This window comes from Mya arenaria, chromosome 2 (genome assembly GCF_026914265.1).
Source record: "Mya arenaria isolate MELC-2E11 chromosome 2, ASM2691426v1".
Taxonomy (NCBI): domain Eukaryota; kingdom Metazoa; phylum Mollusca; class Bivalvia; order Myida; family Myidae; genus Mya; species Mya arenaria.
Window position 1 is genome coordinate 52057194 of NC_069123.1, and position 23091 is coordinate 52080284.

At 38.0% G+C, this 23091-nt stretch overlaps 1 protein-coding gene across 6 annotated transcripts in view; it reads left to right on the forward strand.

The window, feature by feature from the left end:
- Positions 1-22242, forward strand: part of LOC128206194 (vitamin K-dependent gamma-carboxylase-like) — a 51092-nt gene extending 28850 nt beyond the window's left edge. For all 6 annotated transcript variants that reach the window (XM_052908514.1, XM_052908507.1, XM_052908532.1 and 3 more), the window contains 9 exons: positions 1081-1259; positions 1906-2049; positions 2373-2504; positions 3012-3163; positions 3296-3474; positions 8915-9045; positions 13196-13343; positions 17901-18066; positions 18831-22242. In XM_052908514.1, coding sequence (XP_052764474.1) covers positions 1081-1259; positions 1906-2049; positions 2373-2504; positions 3012-3163; positions 3296-3474; positions 8915-9045; positions 13196-13343; positions 17901-18066; positions 18831-18957 — 1358 coding nt within the window. In that variant the 3' untranslated portion in view covers positions 18958-22242. The remainder of the gene's footprint in view (positions 1-1080; positions 1260-1905; positions 2050-2372; positions 2505-3011; positions 3164-3295; positions 3475-8914; positions 9046-13195; positions 13344-17900; positions 18067-18830) is intronic.
- Positions 22243-23091: the final 849 nt, after the last annotated feature.

The following is a 23091-nucleotide window of genomic DNA, read 5'->3' on the forward strand; positions in this document are numbered from 1 at the left end:
TATTTACACAGATTATTGCCCCTGATTGACTATGGAACTTAGGTTTAAGTTTTAGGGCAAGTTGGAATATTTATTAATAACTTTCATATCCTTTGTTCAATTGACTTAATACTTCACACAGTTGTTCAGGACCATAACACAATGAGGTTACATAATCCATATTATCCTAAATACAAGTTATGGCCCCTGATTGACTTAGGTTAAAGTTTTAGGGCAGGCTAAAGTTTTAGGGCAAGTTGGGATTTTCACTTAAAACTCCAATACCATTCGTTCAATTGACTTAATACTTCACACAGATGTTCAGAGCCAACACATAATGAGGTTAGATAACTCCATATTATCTTTTATACAAATTATGGCCCCTGATTGACTATGGAACTTCGGTGTAAGTTTTAGGGCAGGTTGGGATATTGTTTAATAACTTCTTTACCCTTCATTCAATTGACTTAATACTTCACACAATTGTTCAGGACCATCACCCAATGAGGTAACATAACTTTATATCCTTAATACAAGTTATGGCCCCTGTTTTACTTAGGTTAAAGTTTAAGGCAAGTAAAAGTTAAGGGAAAGCTGGGATTTTAATAAAAAAAAAATCTATACCGTTCATCAAATGCACTTAATAAAATTCAAAATTATTTACAACCATCTTACAATAAGAAACATAACTTTGTTTTAAGCCTAAATACAAATTATGGCCATTGAATTTTTTTATTTTTTTATTTTTTTTTAATTTCCTTTGAAAGGCATATTTGTATATTCTTAACCACATTTTCATAATGGGAAATCAAGTTATTTGAATGACTTGCGTCATTGTTTGTGCGGGCTGGTGGGAGGGCAGCATCAAAGTCACCTCATGTATCGGATAATTTTAGTTAGGTTTGATATAAAGAGACCAAACTTGGTATTATTACATCATTATTGTATTCTAAGTCAAAGCGGCATAGTCGAGCGCACTGTCTTAAGACAGCTCTTGTTTTGTGTTTATAATTTCTGTACAATGTGAAGGTTGTGAGAGTGGATTATAGAACACAGCCCCTGTGCTTGGATGATCTATCAAGTACTGTCACTCGCATACAGGTATGTTTCCATGGATGATGCTGGCCACCATGCCACTATTCTGTAGCCCTGGATGGCCCCGCCCACTGCTGTCTCGGTTCCCAGCCTGGCTGAGCCCAGTGCTTCCTGCACATATGGACCTCCAGACTAGCAACCACTGCCTCTACCAAAAGCACGATATTAAGGCAGATGAAAAAATGGTGACTACTTCAATGGAAACCTATATTAAAATTAACAGTTGATCTACGGTATATCAGCAAAATATGAAATTCTATTATTCATATAAATACCTCTCATAGCACCTAACACAGATTATAGAGTAAGATAGCTATATATTTCCATTAGTGAGCACCAAATTATATTTCACAAGTGATTTTCCCTGAAATGAAATATTCACTTTTGGCTTAGGAGGTGAAATAAAATGTCATCTTACATTAAAACAAACCATTTTTCGTTTTATTTAAATGACAATCAATGGAAAAACTGTGACAAAGTCTAGCTAATTGATGTCATACCTGAAATGACATCATTGATGTTTTTCCCAGCACTGTGGGTGTTTATATTTGATTCCATACACTGATATGGGATGAAATGTCAGAAACATTGAACATATATTTTGATAAACTGAGTGGTTGATGAGTGTGTTTAAATATCATATTATAACATACCATTAGTTTTTGATACACCTACAAAAAGCATGAAATTAAATGTTGTATCGTCAATAAAAGTAATTTAATTCCAAAAAGACATTTTGTGTACCGGTAGTTTGTTTCCTAGGTAAGATTTGAAACTATGCTTTAAATTTTCAATAAATTTCTTGAGAAGTCACATTTTTACCTCTTTCAGACATCAAATGCATCCGTGTCTGTAAGATCGAGCCGTACCTTACCCCCTGTAAAGCCAGGGAGTCTCCACAAGATGGTGTCGGTGTTCCTGGCCTGCTATGCTGTAACGCAATGTCTACTGCCTTACTCTCACGGCATCACAAAGGTGGGCAACTCACCCAGTATTGCTGTATTACTGGGTGGATAGATTTCTTACATTGAATGACTGATAATTTGCCATGTCCATTTGGTAGGTTTACATAAATGGCTGACCTATTTAAAATTCCACTTTAAGATCTTAGGATGGTATCGAAAACACTGTAAAGTTCAATGGTACTGTCAATTTAATTTAGAGCATACCCTTATAACTTAAAAATAATTTACTCATGGCTGTAAGAATCCAAGTGCAATAAAGGCATCCTGATTTTAAATTAATGCTCTATTTAAATAAGACTTCAGAGTTAAATCATGTGAATAGCTGGATTGCAGGGTTACAACCACTGGGCACAGGGTTTGTATGGCTACTCCTGGGACATGATGGTCCACACGTGGAAATTACAGCACATCAAGGTCACCTATGTGGACCGCTCAACGGGAGAGGAGGGATACCTCAACCCTAAGGTAGTGAACCGTTATTGTGTGTGTTGGGGGGGGGGGGGGCATGAGCGTGTATTACAGCAATATGATGTCAACTATGCGAAATACTCAGGAATACTTAACCTAAGGTAATGTGCCGTAACTGCGGGGGATGGGGAATACAGCCCTTACTTAGACTGCTATACCAGAGGAGAGGGATAACCTGTCTTTAACCCATTTATGGTTAAACTTGGACCTTATCCAGACCTTGGGACACCTGTCTTTCTATATAATTATTTAATACTGTATTTTATGATCTGTTTTGAGTGGAACTCGAATGTCAGGTATATAAAAGCTGAAACTTTTAGGAAAGATAAACAATCAAATTTGATACAAATTAGTCAACCATTACAATATTCATAGATTATGCAAAAGCAGTAACTCTGGCTAAAATTCTTGTTAGCCCTTTGTTGATCAATAAAATAATGGTGGAATGTTTGCATCGACTGGCTCAAGTTCTCATCTTCGTATCACCATGGCGACATGTTCCAGGTGTGGGTGCAGGGCAGTCGATGGAGCTCCCATCCCGACATGATCAAGCAGTACGGAGAATGTGTGCACGAGAGACTCGATTCATACAACATCACTGACGTGGAGCTCTACCTGGATGTGTGGCGCGCGCTCAACAACCGCTTCCAGCAGAGGTGAGGCATTGGGATGAACCTTTTTGAATGTCCTAAAGTTTCAAAAAGTTTAAATAGCTGTATTAAATGCTTATTTTTAAAAACATTAAAAACAATAATAATTGTACAATGTATATAAAAGAATGTTTGTAGGGCATTAGACCCGCGGGTGAACATTATTGAGGCCCCCTGGAGCCCATTGAGCCCGACTCCATGGCTGTTTCCCCTTCTGGTAGACCTTTCTGATTGGCGAGGCAAGCTGGTTGAGATAGAGCGGGAAATCTTTGAGCAGGACAGTGACACAGATGTCGTGTTTGTTGCAGACTTTCCTGGTGATTACCATCTACATTCAGATTGTTTATAGGGTTTTTTACATTAGAAGATATTTTGAATTACTTATTCTGGACACAATCACTATTTAAGTCCAAAACCTATATTTAGTGTAGCATTATATGATACTGTTTATATTAGTTTATTCTATTATTGACCATTTGACGTAACTGAATACTTATATATAGATATCTTTTAACAGTTCTGCTCTTTGTAAACACATGTCTGCATATATGTTTTATGACAATAATTGAATATTTGAGATTTTTCAAGCACGCAGCTGGTCAAGTTTTTTAATTGAATTGGCCCTATACTAAATTATATGGAATAATTTCACTACAAGGTTCTCGTTTATTTTTAGAAAACATGCACACCTGTTTTGGAATTTATTGTTATATTTAAGAGTTAAATATATAAAAAGTACAAAAAAAAGTTATACATGTCTTGTCTTATCTATGGGTTTACAACAATATTGTAAGACCAAGAATTAAAGTTAAACATTGCGCTCAAGTTACTTATTGAATTAAAACAGCTAATTGCAATTCAACCTCGTAGTGTCTAATTTGACCAAGCAAACAATTTGTTTGGAAATAAACAATATTATAACTTTTTAAAAATGATTCAAAAAAGAGATTATACAATACAATTGTTGATGAGAGGGTCCCATTTATTGAAAACTCAGCTTTTCATAACATGTTTGGGATTGTTGTCCATAAGAGAGGAGTCGCTGCCATGTTTCTTTTAGAACACAAACATCATGTATAAACTGTCATAGGACTTAAATAATCATCTGGGATGGTTCTATAAGTCCTTGTGACAAAACAAGGACAGGTGTAGTGAACAGTCACTCCTGCTGTTGAAATCATGCACACAAACATGTTTACTTCAAAATAGTGTCTATGAACATCGCTGGGTGAGCACTGACTTGAAAAGTACTTGAATTTTAGGCTCTGGATGAAAAGGCCTTTTATTTGCAAAGAACTCCCGAAAACTACTTCATTTTTTATTTCGCATTAAAATCTGCTTGAAAAGTGCTTTTATTTTTAGAAAAAGTCATTTCCGTGTTCTGCTCCAAATGAAGTGTTGGTAGTAAAAATGGTTCATCTTTACCAAAAAAAATGATCTTATTGGTAATATAATCATAGCTTGCTATTATTGATATTTTTTGAAGATATATTTTTTTCATAGTTTCCTATTTAAGATGGTCCTTGAAAATTGAATAAAGGTCCTTGAAATCTCCTTGAAAACTCCTTGACTGTTTTGCCAATCTGGCTGTGTGAACCCTGCATGTTTTTTTATTAATGAAAATAGTGTACTGTTAATATTCTACAAAATTTACAGAACTTTCTACCTGCAACCATACAAACAGTACTGTTCATTTATGTTCCAAAGTAATCAGTTTAAGACTTATCTTGAACACTGACTGTATTTGTTTTAAATTGGACTGAAAATATCAGGGCATTCTTAGTTTAGTTTATGTATTAGTGTTTTCTCTTATGCAAGCTACCTTTCACCCATTCAGTATTGTTTGTAGGCACTATTGCTAAACGAACAAGGCATATCAAATTCCAGGTATTGACCACATACCTCTATTGTACCTTATGGCTACACGAGAACTAAATCAACTCGCAATACCTTGTTATTCTTTAATTCTCTGAAAAGGTGCATACTAGTGAGCAATCCAAGATGCACATATATTAAGCATTCCTGTTTTTTACCAATGTTACATAATGTATCTGCATTGTCACGTCTTGCAGCTGTTATTGTCACATCTTGGTGTTGTTTATCACCGATCACAGCTGTTGGATAATTGTCTTCAGTTGTATCACAATATGTGCGTTATATGAAGAAAAAACACTGTCTGTCTGCTTCTGACTTCATTTGGTACTGGTGATTGCATAAAATAAAATGTAAAGTTTTGTATTAGATGGGTTGGCTGCTTATTAGTTTCCTGGCCAATTTGGGGCTGAATTTCAGCCCTATTCCCAATGTAAAACATTTGCTTTTTACCCAAATTTGAAATTAATTATGCCCCCCTTCGAAAAAGAGGGGTATATTGCTTTGCACAGACATGTCGGTAAGTCGGTCGGTCCGTCGGTAGACCAAAGCTTGTCCAAGTGATAACTAAACAATTCCTGGACGTATGGTCATCAAACTTCGCATGAAGGTTGGGCCTGACCAGTAGATGACCCCTATTAATTTTGGGGGTCAAAGGTCAAGGTCACAGTGACCTTTAATGGTAAAATAATTTTAAAGCTTATCTGAGTGATAACTCAACAATTCCTGCACCCATGGCCCTCAAACTTGACATGGAGGTTGGGCCTGACCAGTAGATGACCCCTATTGTTTTGGGGGTCATCAGGCCAAAGGTCAAGGTCACAGTGACCTTGAATGGTAAAAGGTTGTCCGAGTGATAACTTGACAATGCCTGCACCCATGGCCCTCAAACTTGACTTGGAGGTTGGGCCTGACCAGTAGCTGACCCCTATTGTTTTTGGGGCTCATTGTATCAAAGGTCAAGTTCACAGTGACCTTGAATGGTAAAAGGATGACCGAGTGATAACTCAACAATGCCGGCACCCATGGCCCTGATAATTGAATTGGAGGTTGGGCCTGACCAGTTGATGACCCCTATTGTTTTGGGGTGTCATCGGGCCAAAGGTCAAGGTCACAGTGACCTTGAATGGTAAAAGGTTGTCCGAGTGATAATTCGACAATGCCTGCACCCATGGCTCTCATAATTGAATTGGAGGTTGGGCCTGACCAGTAGAAGACTCCTATTGTTTTGGGGGGTCATCGGGCCAAAGGTCAAGGTCACAGTCACCTTTAATGGTTATAGGTTTTCCATGTGATAACTTGACAATGCCTGCACCCATGGCCCTCAAACTTGACTTGGAATTGGGCCTGACCAGAAGATGGTCCCTATTGATTTTAGGGGTCATCTGGCCAAAGGTCAAGGTCACAGTCACCTGGAATGGTAAAAGGTTGTCCGAGTGATAACTCAACAATGCCTGCACCCATGGCCCTCAAACTTGACTTGGAGGTTGGGCCTGGCCAGAAGATGGTCCCTATTGATTTTAGGGGTCATTGGGCTAAAGGTCAAAGTCACAGTGACCTGGAATGGTAAAAGGTTATCCGAGTGATAACTCGACAATGTCTGCACCCATGGCCCTCAAACTTGACTTGGAGGTTGGGCCTGGCCAGAAGATGGTCTCTATTGATTTTAGGGGTCATTGGGCCAAATGTCAAGGTGACAGTGACCTTGAATGATAAAAGGTTGTCCGAGTGATAACTCAACATTGCCTGCACCCAAGGCCCTCAAACTTGACATGGAGGTTGGGCCTGACCAGTAGATGACCCCTATTGATTTTAGGGGTCAAAGGTCACAGTGACCTTGAAAGAGAACTCGACAATTCCTGGACCTATGGTCATCAAACTTGACATGAAGGTTGGGCCTGCCCAGTAGATGACCCCTATCGACTTTGGGGGTCATCAGGCCAAAGTCAATGTCACAGTAACCTTTAACGCAAAAAAGTTAACAAATCTTCTCCCACTGATATCTCAACAATGCCTGAACCTATGATCATTAAACTTGACATGGATGTTAAGCCTGACCAGTAGATCACCCTTATTGATTTTAGGATTCATAGAGCCAAAGCTCAAGGTCACAGTGATCTTGAAAGGTAAAAGGTTGTCCGAGTGATAACTCAACAATGCCTGAACCCATGGCCTTCAAACTTGACTTGGAGTTGCATCTGACTTGTAGATGACCCCTTATGATTTAAGGGGTCATTGGGTCAAAGGTCAAGGTCACAGTGACCTTGAACGAAAAAAACTTGTCTGTGTGATAACTTGACAATGCCTGCACCCATGGTCCTCAAACTTGACATTTAGGTTTCTGGTGACCAGCTGATGACTCTGGATTTTGAGTTCATAGAGTCAAAGGTCATGGTCATAACACACTCTATCCTCACACTTTAATGGTCATAATCTTAAAACTGCCTTAACGGCAACAAATCAGCTGTCATTTCGGTCCATGCATATTTCATTCAATTGTCCATATAATCCTGACAACATGGCGCTCAGGGGGGGGCATAATGTTTGACAAACATCTCTTGTTTCAGATTTGTTTTGGTATGGAAAAAAATATTATTAAAGATTGAAACATTTTCTCATTTTTATGCGATGGTAATGTGTACGTAGTATGTGCATCCGTGCGTCAATGCAGTCGTGCGTCTGTGCGTCTGTAAACAATTGCTTGTGAACACGATACAGTCTTCAGTGTTGATTGTATCTCGATGAAACTTGTACAGTATATAGATATTCATTAGAGCTCGGTTCCTTTCGAAAACCAGCCAGATCCGTCCATAAATGCCTAGATTATAGGCCATGAAAGTTTTAAAGAAATGCTTTCTATTTTTAGCCAGGTCTGCATGAGCGAATTCTATTTTTAGCCAAGTTTACATGTACATGTAAATTCAAGTCTAGAGTTAAGGGAGACAATTTGCAAGTCAAGGATTTTGAGAGACAATTTGCTTTTTGCTTCTGCAGCTGATTTTGTGAATTACTCTTGCCTTGTTCTTGTTGAAAGCCCAAAGGCCATTTTTTAGCTTTAAGTTCTGTAGTTTGCACATTCATCTTAACAAAATTGGTTGTGAATGTTTAAGTTATGCACCTGGTGTCATTACTGGCCACACCCAGGGTTCACAGGTTTGGTAAACATAAATCTGGAAAGGTTTGAAAATCTTTTTGTGTGTTCGTGCATCCATCTCAGCACAATTGATTGTGAATGTTTGTTCAAATTGATCAATGTTGTCCTAGGATGCCCTTGACTTTGACCTTTTGACCAACTTTTTTTAACTTCTAAAACTACAGAAATTTTTACTATGAGTACAGTTTTGAAAGCATTTTTTTTTTTGTCAGATGACTTTTACTTGGCACATATTAAAATAGTTCATGCAACTAATCTGCTTACAATACTTTCTGGGCTCAGATGTTGAACGTGCTACGTTTTCAGGTAACCCAAACACAAAACATAAAGTATGTCTGTTGCCTTTTGCCCATACATACATGCTATGGATTGATATGACCACAAAAGCCATGCCAGTAGAGCATAGGCCCTTTTGGGCCTCTTGTTGTTTTTTTTCGGTCCAATTTTTAAATCAATGTTATTCATTTCCAGGCAAAATTTTAATTCCAAATTTGATTTTCCCAATCAGGAAGGCCCTGGCCCCTTTCCGACTACCGTAAATCATTGTATATAGGACTTAGGTCATAGAAAGCACTTGTAGGATGGGCAGTTATTCATCAACGTTAATCATTTCCCTTATTTTCTGTTAATCTTATCATTTGATGCTCTTTATTGTGTGTATTTTGACTTCACTTTACCATAAAGTAAAAAAGAAATGGTTGTCCATGTATTAAACCTTTTAATCACTTCAGGTCTTTATCTGGAGAATTATGTGCAGGCTGAACTTGGCAACACCAGCATCACAGTCCTCAAGGGCGAGGTGACAGTGGAGCTGGTTGACCAGAGCCGAAATATCACCCTGACTGAAGGAAAGCGCATGCAGGTAAGACATCAGGTGTAATATCACCCTGATAGAAGGCAAGCGCATGCAGGTAAGACATCAGGTCTAATATCACCCTGACTGAAGGCAAGCGCATGCAGGTAAGACATCAGGTGTATTATCACCCTGACATAAGAAAAGCCCACGCAGGTAAGACATTAGGTGTAATATCACCCTGACCGAAGGCAAGCGCATGAAGTTAAGACATTAGGTGTAATATCACCCTGCCAAAGGCAAGCGCATGCAGGTAAGACATCAGGTATAATATCACCCTGACAGGGCAGGCATATGCAGGTAAGACATCAGGTATAATATCACCTTGACAGGGCAGGCATATGCAGGTAAGACATCAGGTGTAATATCACCTTGACAGGGCAGGCATATGCAGGTAAGACATCAGGTGTAATATCACCTTGACAGGGCAGGCATATGCAGGTAAGACATTAGGTGTAATATCACCCCGACAGGGCAGGCATATGCAGGTAAGACATTAGGTGTAACATCACCTTGACAGGGCAGGCATATGCAGGTAAGACATTAGGTGTAATATCACCCTGACAGGGCAGGCATATGCAGGTAAGACATTAGGTGTAATATCACCCTGACAGGGCAGGCATATGCAGGTAAGACATTAGGTGTAATATCACCCTGACAGGGCAGGCATATGCAGGTAAGACATCAGGTGTAATATCACCTTGACAGGGCAGGCATATGCAGGTAAGACATTAGGTGTAACATCACCTTGACAGGGCAGGCATATGCAGGTAAGACATCAGGTGTAATATCACCTTGACAGGGCAGGCATATGCAGGTAAGACATTAGGTGTAATATCACCCTGACAGGGCAGGCGTATGCAGGTAAGACATCAGGTGTAATATCACCTTGACAGGGCAGGCATATGCAGGTAAGACATCAGGTGTAATATCACCTTGACAGGGCAGGCATATGCAGGTAAGACATTAGGTGTAATATCACCCTGACAAGGCAGGCGTATGCATGTAGGACATCAGGTGTAATATCACCCTGACAAGGCAAGCGTATGCAGGTAAGACATTAGGTGTAATATCACCCTGACAGGGCAGGCATATGCAGGTAAGACATTAGGTGTAATACCACCCTGACAGGGCAGGCATATGCAGGTAAGACATTAGGTGTAATACCACCCTGACAGGGCAGGCATATGCAGGTAAGATATTAGGTGTAATATCACCCTGACAGGACAGGCATATGCAGGTAAGACATTAGGTGTAATATCACCCTGACAGGGCAGGCATATGCAGGTAAGACATTAGGTGTAATATCACCCTGACAGGGCAGGATTATGCAGGTAAGACAATAGGTATAATATCACCCTGACAGGGCAGGCATATGCAGGTAAGACATTAGGTGTAATATCACCCTGACAGGACAGGCATATGCAGGTAAGGCATTAGGTATAATATCACCCTGACAGGGCAGGCATATGCAGGTAAGACATTAGGTGTAATACCACCCTGACAGGGCAGGCATATGCAGGTAAGACATCAGGTGTAATATCACCCTGACAGGGCAGGCATATGCAGGTAAGACATTAGGTATAATATCACCCTGACAGGACAGGCATATGCAGGTAAGACATTAGGTGTAATATCACCCTGACAGGACAGGCATATGCAGGTAAGACATTAGGTGTAATATCACCTTGACAGGGCAGGCATATGCAGGTAAGGCATTAGGTATAATATCACCCTGACAGGGCAGGCATATGCAGGTAAGACATTAGGTGTAATATCACCCTGACAGGGCAGGCATATGCAGGTAAGACATTAGGTGTAATATCACCTTGACAGGGCAGGCATATGCAGGTAAGACATTAGGTGTAATATCACCCTGACAGGGCAGGCATATGCAGGTAAGACATTAGGTGTAATACCACCCTGACAGGGCAGGCATATGCAGGTAAGACATTAGGTGTAATATCACCCTGACAGGGCAGGCATATGCAGGTAAGGCATTAGGTATAATATCACCCTGACAGGGCAGGCATATGCAGGTAAGACATTAGGTGTCATATAATCCTGACAGGGCAGGCATATGCAGGTAAGACATTAGGTGTAATATCACCCTGACAGGGCAGGCATATGCAGGTAAGACATTAGGTGTAATACCACCCTGACAGCGCAACCATATGCAGGTAAGACATTAGGTGTAATATCACCCTGACAGGACAGGTAAGACATTAGGTGTAATATCACCTTGACAGGGCAGGCATATGCAGGTAAGACATTAGGTGTAATATCACCCTGACAGGGCAAGCATATGCAGGTAAGACATTAGGTGTAATATCACCCTGACAGGGCAGGCATATGCAGGTAAGACATTAGGTGTAATATCACCCTGACAGGACTGGTAAGACATTAGGTGTAATATCACCCTGACAGGGCAGGCATATGCAGGTAAGACATTAGGTGTCATATAACCCTGACATGGCAGGCATATGCAGGTAAGACATTAGGTGTAATATCACCCTGACAGGACAGGTAAGACATTAGGTGTAATATCACCCTGACAGGGCAGGCATATGCAGGTAAGACATTAGGTGTAATATCACCCTGACAGGACAGGTAAGACATTAGGTGTAATATCACCTTGACAGGGCAGGCATATGCAGGTAAGACATTAGGTGTAATATCACCCTGACAGGGCAGGCATATGCAGGTAAGACATTAGGTGTAATATCACCCTGACAGGGCAGGCATATGCAGGTAAGATATTAGGTGTAATATCACCCTGACAGGGCAGGCATATGCAGGTAAGACATTAGGTGTAATATCACCTTGACAGGGCAGGCATATGCAGGTAAGACATTAGGTGTCATATCACCCTGACAGGGCAGGCATATGCAGGTAAGACATTAGGTGTCATATAACCCTGACAGGGCAGGCATATGCAGGTAAGACATTAGGTGTAATATCACCCTGACAGGGCAGGCATATGCAGGTAAGACATTAGGTGTCATATAACCCTGACAGGACAGGCATATGCAGGTAAGACATCAGGTATAAAATCACCCTGACAGGGCAGGCACATGCCCATTTTTTGTATAGATGGACAAATCCTATCATTTTTTCAAGGTGGAAAAAACACCTGATCCACAACCTCCAATATGGCTGAAAGTATAAAAATGATATTTAAGGCCACATTACTCTAAGACGAAATGGCAATAGTTTATGCACTTAACACGCATCATAGGAGTATTGTGTTCCCAGTTTCAGAAGTGTTGCCTCGTTAGCTGTGGGAGTAGTTGGCTCCACAATCTCAATTTTAGCCGAAAGAGTTTGCTCTACTATTTTCATAATCATTCTGGTTTCTGCATTCAAACTTACTCATGCCTAAATTGTGTTGTAACACCAGTGAAAGACCATACATTTTTTAAACTCATTTTTATGCCCCCACCACAAAATGGGGTGGGCTATATAGGAATCACATTGTTTGTCTGTCCGTACCTCAGTTTCTCAGTCCTGGAACAAGTCAACTCCATGTGTTTTAAGGTATTGGCTTCAAACTCCATATACAGATACCCGTATATCTCTTTAAAGAGGAGTGCAGTGATCAGGAACCATAACTTTGTATTTTATTAGTTATTGTCCTTTGTCCCAAGCATAACTTGAAAAGTCTTTGAGGTATTCACTTTGAGCTTCATATACATATAGATCTCATTAAGGAGAATTGCAGTGAACAAGAACCATGACTTTGGGTGCAGATTTTTGAAGTTATTTCCCTTTGTTAATTTTCATAATTAATTGAGAAGCATAATTTGAAAAGTTCAGTTTATAGGAGACATGACTCTGGGGCCTTTTTTTAGTTATTGCCCTTTCTTAATTTGCATTATTTTTGTATGTAGGATAACTTAAAAAGAACCATAACTCTGGATGCAGTCTGTTGCTTCTCTTACACTATTTTTTTTACTTCTATCAATAACTTTAAATGTTTCTGATGTATTGACTTCCGACTGTATTCAAGGACTGACATATGGTATTTAATGAGCATATCCCCATGCCCAGTGATACTTTTTATTATAAGCAGGTAGTGTTGTGGGGATATAAATCACATCCAGTGATTGTTCTAGTTATGGGTAATCTACCTAGTTGAAAGTGGCTAACTTTTTTTCAGTTGCCGCCAGATGAATTCCACAATGTTCACACAGTGTCAGAGGAGCCATCATGCTACATGTACATCTTTGTGAATACGACTGACGTGCAGCTCAAACAGATGGTCACCAACTATGAACAGATCATCAATGGAACTTTCATGGGAACAGGTGCCATGTGCTGTATTGCTAATTTGTTAATTGCCTTTTACCAGGTTTTTCACACAAAAATCATGTATATTATATTGGATTACGGTAAGTCATTGGTTGGGCAGACTAGCGGGTAAGTATGTGATAAACTGGTAGTTACAGCTCAATAGCTTTAGTTAGAAGTAGCTTTATGTCAAAAGACGGATAGATTTTGTGTTGATGGTTTCAAGGTCAAGGTCCAAAATTGTCTCTGCTCAATTACTTAAGAAAGCATTGATAGCATTGATTTATACTTTTATAGTGATGAAAACAAGTGTAGGTAGCTTAGTTGAAGACGTAGCCAGGGATTACCCTTTAATTTGATGGAGATCTAGGAAAGATCTCTGTAACTAAAAAATAAAAATAATAATTTCAGGTCAGCAACTTCATTTGGGAATAACTCTAGGGGATAAGATCTTGTAAATAGCTTGCTTATCTGAAAAGCTACATTGGAATTGCATTTCTTTTTGGAGTCTGTAGAGTCATCATCATGGTAACTGTTACTTGTAATAAGAAACAAGTTTTGCACTCAATGTGCTAAGTTTCCTGATGATACAAATTAAAATCCTAGTTTTGTCACTGCAGCATTTTAAGTTATAAATAGGGATGGAAGCGAATATCCGGATATCACGCAAGTATTCGGATACCAAAATGGGTATTCGAATATTCGTTAAGAATTAAAATTTCAATGAAATAGCCTAGCAGAGACAAAGCAATTGTTATAAAACTTTTCAGATGAAATATTTCAGGTGATCAACAGTGTCTGTCGCGAAGCGGGTGTCACAAATCGTCTGCTAAGGACTAATTGGGTGTTTGCACAAGGCGTGATATTGTGTCCTTGTGCAGCACCCTGTGAAGTTCTATGACCTTGTTTACAATGACAAGTGTTGTTTTATGATCTCAGATGTGCTTAATTGACACTAATTGGCACTAGTTGATATTAAACGGATTGATCATTAATCCATGTTTAGTTTATTGATAAATAAAAAAGTACACGCATGTAAATAAAGAAAAATCAGATTGTCTTTTTGTCTTCTTATCTTTTCCGCAATTATATCCTTCATTACAAAACACCGCAGAAATTGTAGGTATTGCATTAAATCAAACAATGTAATGAAACAAAATTACAATCGACTATCAAATAATCAAAGCGTCATTTAACATGAAACCTGCTGATAAATCAACAAACTCGAAAGCACGTGGCAGTAACCAAGCAACCACCTCGGCCGAAGTGACTCTCAAATTCGCGAGGTGTTTATGTGGTATTCATCATGAGTGTTATGACGTAAAATGAGTTGTTTAGCTTTGATTATAACATTATAAATTATTAAGACTGAGAAAGAATGAATGAAAAAGTGAAATTGCCATATGACGATTTATAAATTAAGTGGACAATTATGTCAAATAACAGGTTGGTGACATATAATAGGAAATTTACTTATTATGAAAACAATTTGATACGAGTATCCGGATAGTATTCTAATACTTGATACGAATATCCGGATACCGATTTGGTATCCGGTTTCCATCCCTAGTTATAAATAAGTTCGAATATTGAAGTTCTGTGAAGTTTAATGCAAAATCATTCTTTCTTTTTTTCAGTTTAGGGATTTCACACTGCTAATTAGGGATGTCTGCTTTTTCTGCCTTCTTATTAAACATTAAAAAAAGAAACAAGTATTTATTTGTGCACCTTAGGCCATATTAAAGTGACTCGCTCATGTTTTTAGATAAAAAAAACTGTTTTCCTGGTAATGCATCTGAAAACACTTATTTTATCATTATTTTAATCTATGATTTCGAAATTGCAGAAAAAAATGCAGTTATAGCATGAAAAAAAGAATTTTGGTTTTAGTGGTGTTCAAACCCACGCTGGTAAAGCAAGAAAAAAGTAGAAAATAGCGCGGCTAGTCAACATGGCCACCAGGACTTTAACGAAAATGGTGGATATGTTGACCTGTTAAGGATACATTGATAACATCATGTGATAATGTCAATCAACTAATCATGCAACACCACAGCTGTAATTAATTTTCAATCTTGTTACTAACGCTAATTAAAATTGTGTTCTTCATAGACGATATTTGAGCAAATATCCACATTTGCTGAAGGGTTCCAGCATTTGGTATTTTTGTTTTAAAACAATGATTTGCCACACTTTATTTCGTAATTAAAAAAAGTGCATTTTACAAACCATGAGCGAGTTATTTTAAAATGCACCATATGTCTGTTTTATCATGTGCTGGCTGTACTTTTGTCTTCCACAGTTTGAGATATAAACTTGCACAGATGTTAGTCCCACAAAGTCCATGTGTCACATGTAATGCCCACATCACTACCTTGAAAGTCAAGGTCACACTTAATCATAATGGAATGCTTCAGATATGCCCAGTGTTGGTGGTCTTGGTGCGTGTGGGACCCATGTCCGTACCCTCATGGTCAAGGTCACATTAAGAAGTTAATCATAATGTAAACTTATAGTATAGCAGGTTGTATCCTGGCTGTAACTTTGTCATGCATGAGGGGATTTTGAAATGGCGTGGCACAGAAACCATGGCACATAAAAGTGACATGTTTTATTGTGTTAGAGTACACGACATGTTAAAATAACTACTGGTACATATGCAATATCCAGGATTGAAACAGTAGAAAAGAACAAATATAGCTCCTCTCCTTCTATCTATGGCACACTTTACAATAGAGGCAGAAAGTATTTATAGAAAAAAAACAACATGTGTAGGCTCAATATAAAACCATAAAACAAGCAAAGAGGAGTGATTGGGAGAAGATGCCATTAAATAACATGCACGTCCTTATCTCTGGCTGTGTTGCGTGCGAGTCCCTGGGTGTCTTTTCAATAAAGATCTTTTTTGATTTTAGTCGGAAAATTGAAACTAAAGTAGTGACGTAGTATAATTAATTCGCTTCATATTTGCGTGAATTTAAATTTAGCATATTGAAAATGAACTTTAAGTTGAGGAAATAAAAATGTTTGATGTAATACCATTCGTGACGTTGATACAGATTTAAGGTAATTGAAGTTACGACTTGAATCCTTTATTGAAACGGCCCCCTGGTTGCTACCTCGTAAGTCATCACTCCCCCACACATGATGTCCTGCATATATGCTTAATGGGGCTGTACTCCGTATGATAAAATAGCGAAAAAAAAAAGAAGAAAATTGTCAAAAACTGACTTAAACTTGGCATCGATGTGTACAGTGAACTGAAACTTAGTTTCTGAAGTACCACATAGTTTACAATTTATTTAAGTTTAGCAGTTACTACGTATTTTTCCATTAAAAAAAGATTACTGGGTATGTCTACCAGGTGGAATTTATTCCTTATGCATGATTGGCTAGTCGTTGTTATCACATGATATTACCGAGGTAGGTGTATAGCTTAATTATGTCACCTAACTAAAGTAAGCCGTCGTAGCTTAGTGGATACGACGCTGGACTGCAATTTTGGCGACACGGTTTCGAACCCGATCTCCGACACAATTTTTTTTTTCATTTTGGTACTTTTTTTTACAATTATGATATCAAAGCGTAACACATTCTATTAGATAATTGTCCTGAGATTGCCAATCTGGTGTACAGTCCCTTTAAAGTTTGTTAGTTTTTTCTGAATGTAGGCATATTAAATTTCAATGTTCCAGCCAGGATCTGAAAAGGGTAGGGCGCTTGGTCAGAAAGAACTCTTTTGATGCGCATTGAATGTGCCTTAATGGGGCAATGTTCCCTTCATATTGTGTATGTGTTTTTTTCAATACTAATAGTTTGTTATGAATACCTTTGTTATTATCTTTACTTTAGTGTCAAAATAAGGTACCCTTATGTTTATTATTGTTATACTTGTTCCTGAACATTGACTTGACAATATGTCCAATAAATATCAAATAAAGTTCAAAACTGTAAGAGAAAACATGTTATATGAAAGTGATGAAATAATCATCAAAGGCAGCTCTGTCAAACAAAAGGGCATAGCAGGGCAAAGTAAAAGGGCAGCAGGGCAGACCCCCCCCCCACACACACCTTCTATTTAGCTGGAGCAGTTAGTAATTGCAAATCGTGCCTCTATTATAAGTTACGGGGTTAATAGGTGACCCGATATGGGATATATGGGGCAAAGGAAACGATATCAGGTGGAAGTGAAGCTTGTATCCGAATATGGTTTCCTGCGTCCCGTATATCCAATATCGGGTCACCTAGTAACCCCGTAATGTATATATCACGTCGACAACCTGTTTCATTTATTCATCGAAATTGGAAAATAGACGCCATTTTGTTATGATATACATTTGGTGTCCCAATATGGAAAAATATGGGGTCAACACATGACCAGTCCTGGACCAATGGCGTTATGTCATTTATGTTGGAGGCATGGTATAGCAGTCTGTCAATCTGTCTGTGCTGGTCATACCTTGTTTTCTTCATCATAGCGCATCTGTCACAATTCTGTGACAGCTGTAATCATTGTCTTTTAAATGAAGATCCCCTGTTTGACAGTTGTTGATATAACAACTCATGTTTTTCAGACACAGAAGTAAGGCGTATAAAACGGGAAATTGAGAGCAGTGAGCGTCGTGAGGCTTATCAGCAGTATATGATGGAACGTAGCCGCTCAGAGGAGGAACAGAAGAAGTCATATGGCCAGCAGTGGCGACAGTTCCTCACATATAAACTGCAAATGCTCCAAAGAAGGTACACCTTGGGCAATCAAATTCACATCTGAATTAAATTCAAGTTTTCGGGAAGTATATATTGAATGCTTAATATTTCATGGTCAATTTTGAGAATAATATACCCCATGATCATAAACTATGGGAGGTAGGATTGTTTAGACCATGTGTTTTCACAGACAATGCCTCAGACTATGTGTTTTCACAGACAACACCTCAGACCATGTATTTTCACAGACAATGCCTCAGACCATGTATTTTCACAGATAACTCCTCAGACCATGTATTTTCACAAACAATGCCTCAGGCCATGTATTTTCACAGACAACCCCTTAGACCATGTATTTTCACAGACAATGCCTCAGACCATGTATTTTCGCAGACACTGCCTCAGACTATGTATTTTCACAGACAATGGCGATGTCCATGTATTTTCACAGACAACCCCTCAGACCATGTATTTTCACAGACAACCCCTCAGACTATGTGTTTTCACAGATAATGGCGATGTCAATGTATTTTCACAGACAACCCCTTAGACCATGTATTTTCACAGACAATGCCCAAGTAAATGACAATTCTTAAGTCCCTGTGTTTCATCAGACGTTTCCTTATGTAAGACAATGAATTTTCATAGACAATTTCTAATACCATATATTTAAACAGACAATTCCTAAGACAGAAGCATCATGTTATGAAGCATGGATTTAGATACCAATATCACCTTGTTAAAGGATTCCTAATGAAAGATGTCTTGTTTATTCATTTGTATAACATGATTTGCAGTGTGAAGTTCACTGTGGGAGCAGTGCAGAGCTTGGTGACAGGACAGCCATTTGAAATATTCCTGAACACAAGCTTATCTGAGGAATTGGCTCAACAACAGTACAGCGAGCAACCTGGTGCCCATTGACAACAGGCTCCTAATATCAGCACTTACATAAACCTTGTGATCCCTGCATGGACAGTCCTGGTGACATCAAAATTACAGCAAGCAACCTGGTGCCCATTGACAACAGGCTCCTAATATCAGCACTTACATAAACCTTGTGATCCCTGCATGGACAGTCCTGGTGACATTAACAGTACAGCGAGCAACCTGGTGCCCATTGACAACAGGCTCCTAACACCTGCACTTAAATAAACTTTGTGATTCCTGCATCCACAATCCTGGTGACATCAACATTATAGCAAGTAGCATGTTATTGCCTGACTTGTCAGGGCAAAGTGATATCAGCATTCCAGTGCGGTTTATTTCCAGTGACACAGCCACAGAAAACATTGGATAAATGCAGAGTGTTAATTTTAGCTATTAACATGCCATATTTACAGAATCATTATCTGCCTTATTTGCTAAATGCATACTTTTATATTAAAATGTCTTTTTGATAAAGAATCTTGTCTGGGAAATGTAAACACAAAAAAACATGTTTTTTTTGGTTGAACCAGATTTGTCTCATGTACATTTATTATGAACAAATATTTCGCATGGAAATTTGTATTTACAAAATAATATTGTTTGGTTGTTATTTTTTAAGAACAAAAGGAAAACAAATGGGATGGTTATGAATGAAGTTGAAATGTTTTTCCATATAAGTTCGTGCATGCCTGCATTTATGGAGGTATGGATGTTGGGGAGAGCGTTAACCATTACCATATCTTCAAAAGGATGGCATATAGTTATGGCACTGTCAATTCGTCTCTGTGTCTGTCTGTTATGTTCTTGTCTGAGCAATTACTTTATCATTAATGCGATTTCATTTAACCTTCACAGAATTGTAGAGCACAAAGAGAAGGTGAGTCACGCTTAAAATGTGTGCTTTAATCTGAATGGTCACATAGAGGTCATTGTTATTCAATATGGGTTTTACAGCAAATGTTTAATCAAATTCAATTAAACCTGAAACAATTGTTGTGCTCCATGGGAACGTGTGTTGGAGGTTAAAATAGCTCTTACCTTAAAGATCAATGCCACACTTTGAGGTCAATGTCATATGTAGATGGATTTTCTAGCATTTTGTTTTTATCTCGGCCATTACCATTTCACTTTTAATTGGAGATCAATCAATCTCCACCGAATCTAAGGTCAAGGTCCCGATTAGGTGACAATGTTTTACAAAGAGGATTTCACTGCAATATATACAATACTGATACCCTAAACAATACAGATTTCTTTTCTAATTTGTGCCTCACTCAAATCTTTTTGATTATTAATAGGATTTCAATCAAACTTTATATAAATGTAGAACACTATTGGCAGGTGCAGCACTTATAAAGTGCCAGCTGATATCCCAAAGGTTAAAGTCACACTTAAAAGGTTTGTCAAATCACAGATATGTTGTACTATACGGTGTTTTGTGAGGTCAAGGTTCTCATTGATTCATTCAAAAGCACCAAAAAGAATTAATAAATGTTAAAATCAATGGTTTTTGTGTCGCCTGAAAAGACGACATATAGGGGTTACTTTTGTCGGCGGCGGTGGCGGCGTCGCTTACTTTTGTCGGCGGAGGCGGCGTCCGCGTCCCATTTTCGCTTGTACAGGGTATATCTCCTAAACTATTAATGGTATCAACTTGAAACTTCATATGTAGATAGATCTAATTGAGGGCAAGTGCAGTGCACAAGAACTGTTACTCTTGCTGCCATATTTTTAGAGTTATTGCTCTTTGTTATTTTTCATGCTTAAAGTTTTGTCACGGGCATATCTTGTAGAATATAAGAGTTATCAACTTGAAACTTCATATGTAGATAGATCTCATGGAGGGCAAGTGTAGTGCACAATAACAGTAACTCTTGCTTTCTTAGTTTTAAAATTATTGCCCTTTGTTAATTTTCATGCTTAAAGTTTTGTCCGGGGCATATCTTGAAGAATATAAGAGATATCAACTTGAAACTTCATAGCTAGATAGATCTCATTGAGGGCAAGTGCAGTGCACAATAACAGTAACTCTTGCTTTCTCAGTTTTAAAGTTATTGCCCTTTGTTAATTTTCATGCTTAAAGTTTTGTCCGGGGCATATCTTGAAGAATATAAGAGGTATCAACTTGAAACTTCATAGCTAGATATATCTCATTGAGGGCAAGTGCAGTGCACAATAACAGTAATTCTTGCTTTCTTAGTTTTAAAGTTATTGCCCTTTGTTAATTTTCATGCTTAAAGTTTTGTCTGGGGCATATCTTGAAGAATATAAGAGGTATCAACTTGAAACTTCATAGCTAGATAGATCTCGTTGAGGGCAAGAACTGTTACTCTTGCTGCCATATTTTTTAGAGTTATTGCCCTTTGTTAATTTTCTTGCTTAGGTTTTGTCCGTGGCATATCTTGTAAACTATAGGAGGTTTCAACCTGAAACTTATTCCGTAGGTATATCTGATTGAGGATTCAAATGCCACCTACACTTGAAAGTTAAATGGCAACATCATTGTCTATAAATGAATAAAATGCCAATCTAACAGCTATAATGTCGACAGTAAATAATTCGTCAGGCGACACATCCGACTCGCGGAGTTCTAGTTATGAAGGATGTTGAGTTTAATTTGAAAGAAAGGTGCAAAAAACACGGTATTTGTACCTTATGAGACGATAGAAGATCACAGTAAATCTTTTAGCACTCAACTCAATATTTTTGCGTTTTCAGCTATTAAATAAATGGTTACTATCCTATAAGTAATCAATATTTTCCATAAATGCATTATTTAGTAAGTAGTTTATCACTCAAAATTTATGTTTGTATGTAATAATTTTGAATAAGCGTGTCACTTTAAATAAGTATCAGTCTTACAACTCAGCCCAAATCGGGGAAATTTGTCATGTTTCTGTGAAAGCTCAATTTATGTATACTGCAGTACATGTGTTTGTGAAAAACATGTTTATTTTATTTACAAACATTTCAATGGTGAGTTTATTTTATGTTTTCATGTACAGATAAGTGTTGCTTGGAATGATCCCTTGCATCGTGTACAGATAAGTGTTGCTTGGAATGATCCCCTGCATCGTGTACAGATAAGTGTTGCTTGGAATGATCCCTTGCATCGTGTACAGATAAGTGTTGCTTGGAATGATCCCTTGCATTGGCCAGTCATCTTATGGACTTGTAATGGGCTTTCATGCAATGTTGTTGTTTATATGACTTATCAGTTCATTTCTTGTTTGTTTTGTTCTGTAAGATATTTTAAATAAATAAATACATTGAATTGTTTGATGTTCTAGTTCTAATTGATCTTGTTATTAATGTACTGAGACCATTGGGTCATTATGTTTAGTTGTGACTATAAAATACACAGCTCCGTTCATGCCCTAATTTCAAGACAGGTGATATCTGCTTTGCCTGTCAAAAAGTGCTTATTCTTCTTTACATGTTGGAAAATGAATATGTAGTTGATGCATAATCAACTTTTACAAAAAAGAGTTTATTTTGAAGGAAAGTTTTAGAATGCATTAATCAGGATTTATGTTCTATAATTTTCTATTTATTCCATTTATAGAAGTTTTAGGATGAACAAGATTCTTACAGAATTTGAGAGAAAGTTCTTGAGGAACTGAACATCTGTTCTGGCAACCACTCTTATTTATAAGGGCAAAGTTCTCTTATCATCAGTTTTTTTGGGTAAGGTTGCAGTTTCCTTAAAGATTTCAACAGTGCTTGAACATTTCTAAAATCTTAGATTTAATTAAAAAAAAATCTTTGAGGATTTCAGCCTTCTGGGGATTTACTTTGAAATTGTTGTTGAAATTAAATAGTGTGTTAATAAATATAATCTAATTCTGTGGACGTTATTAAAAATACAGTATTTTAGGTATTTAAATTTTAGCAGTACTTATTTGGATCACTTTGTAAAAGTGTTTAAATGTCTCTTAAGACGTTAATGTCAGAAAGTCAGAATCCTTTAAGTCAGTGACGAATTTGAACATTCAAACTGTCCACCTCTAATTCAATTTATATCCCATTTTAGCTCACTGTCCATCCTGCATCATCAACAAACTTCTTGATTACTATAAGGCGGCCGTATGTTCAATGTCTTATCCAGTATTCATGGATGTAACTTAA